Here is a 1,840-nt window from a genome sequence, read left to right as displayed (position 1 = left end):
GACATTATCGCAGTTTATTTTTTCTCCTGAAAAGCCCATAAAAGCTACCACATCCTTTGCGAGCCGAGTCGGCCGAGCCGATGTATGCTACACAAATACCCAAAACCCAACATCAAATTAGCTGCCACCATAAACACCCTTTCCATCCCTACCGCCAGTCCCTCCTTCAACTCCTCAGCTGCCGTTTTCGCCTCGGCCGATAGACAATACCGCATCGCAGTGAGCATGTTATCGTTGGTGACACGCCTGGCCAATACCATCTTGCCAGCGCCACGCACGTCCACCATTCCACCTAGATGCGAATCCAATTCGAGTGAATCGCTCAGTAGGAGTTTCCTCACTAGTTATACACATTTACATACAAAATCCAATAACAACTTCACGAAATTTTCTCACAATTTTCATATTGTCACCAACACATGTGCATATTTTCATATAGCGGGGGTTCACCCGTTTTACGCGAATTAGTGTAATACTCTAGGGGGAAGGAGGCAATACTGGCTCGTAACTAGTTTTTTCGCAAAGTGATATACAAAATATTTTTTCCATATCAACGGTGAAACTCCAATAACTCATAATCAAGGTTATTATAATTTCCTTCCAGAAAGACATAAACTGTCATCAACCCAGCAAACGTTGAGAAGATGCTTTTTCAGTCCTATACTGTAGTTCATCATGTGTCATTCACTACTACATGTACGACTTGGAATATATATTCGCTCCCCTCAGCTGAGCTCAGGAATTTTCTTACTAATTATACACGTTTACGTACAAAAATCAATAATTTTCATATTGTCACCAACACGTACATATTCTCCCACACTACTCACCCCACAGAGGTTGGTCTCCAAAGAAGGCTACTACAGTAGTAGGCAGGCCACAGTCCAACCCCATAGCAGTAGTACCAGCACCACCGTGATGCATACATGCACAACAACGAGGGAACAACCAGTCGTGAGGAATACCTGATCATGTTAAACTCATACTTCATCCCCGCTAAAATCCCGGAAAAAGTCACGGAAATAAATCAGCGAGCTCGCCACTCCCCCACTTCTCGAAAATACCTAGTAATTTTTTGAAATCTAACTCAACGAGAGTAGACTACTTTGCACCACTAACCTTACCCGGTACTAGAGCAACATGCGATGCCCCTAGAGTCTGCACCATCTCATATTCCCACGTGCTGGCAGCCGCCGAAGGCTCACTAAAGGCACCGCAGTTGTCACAGAAGAAACTCAGGGATCTGAACACGAATTGTTGCTCATGAGAAGTTGATCTCCTTCGAAATCGAGATAAAACCTTCCAAAAATATGCAAGTAATTTTGAGGCCATCACCGAAAAGTAAACACCAGAAACGGACAAAAATACGACTCTTTAGAGTGGCCAATGAATCTACTTGTGCGGAAAAAATATGGATATCACTCCGTAGAATCAGCACGAAAGATGCCTGTCAAAACAGGCAATTAGGAGGAACATGTCTTTTCTCCTCAGCTAAGCTCAGAAATTCCCCAACTACATTGTGAAAATTTAGGAATATAAGGATGTAAAAACTAACGGGAATTTTCCTAAATTTCCTCTTCAACACATACGCGTTATTTGTCTCGAGATCGCTCAACGTTTTAACTTCAATTTCTCAAAATTTCACTCCATATCGCGAATATCGCGTTTTTCACATGGAGAATTATGCCACTTCCCGTAAAACGAGTGAAACTCCAGTGTATTTTCCCACACTTTTTCAAACTCACTCAGCCTTTTTTTCCTCACAAACCGGACATTTACTCGGTGGTGGCGCTAACAGGAATACTCTATCGCGAATCTCTGAAAAAAAATCAAAAAACTT

General features: G+C 42.4%; 1 protein-coding gene across 1 annotated transcript; it reads right to left on the bottom strand.

Annotated features, from left to right (window-relative positions):
* Window positions 1–152: 152 nt before the first annotated feature.
* Pmar_PMAR011396 (hypothetical protein) lies at window positions 153–924 on the bottom strand (the record flags this gene model as incomplete). Its single annotated transcript, XM_002777595.1, has 2 exons — window positions 153–292; window positions 831–924. Coding segments are annotated over 2 exons (234 nt in total), but the record flags the coding sequence as incomplete, so codon positions are not given.
* Window positions 925–1,840: the final 916 nt, after the last annotated feature.

The sequence above is a fragment of the Perkinsus marinus genome (assembly GCF_000006405.1).
Source record: "Perkinsus marinus ATCC 50983 genomic scaffold scf_1104296951282, whole genome shotgun sequence".
Taxonomy (NCBI): Eukaryota; Perkinsozoa; order Perkinsida; family Perkinsidae; genus Perkinsus; species Perkinsus marinus.
Note: the sequence above shows the minus strand (reverse complement) of the source record. Positions and strands in the feature narration are given on the sequence as shown.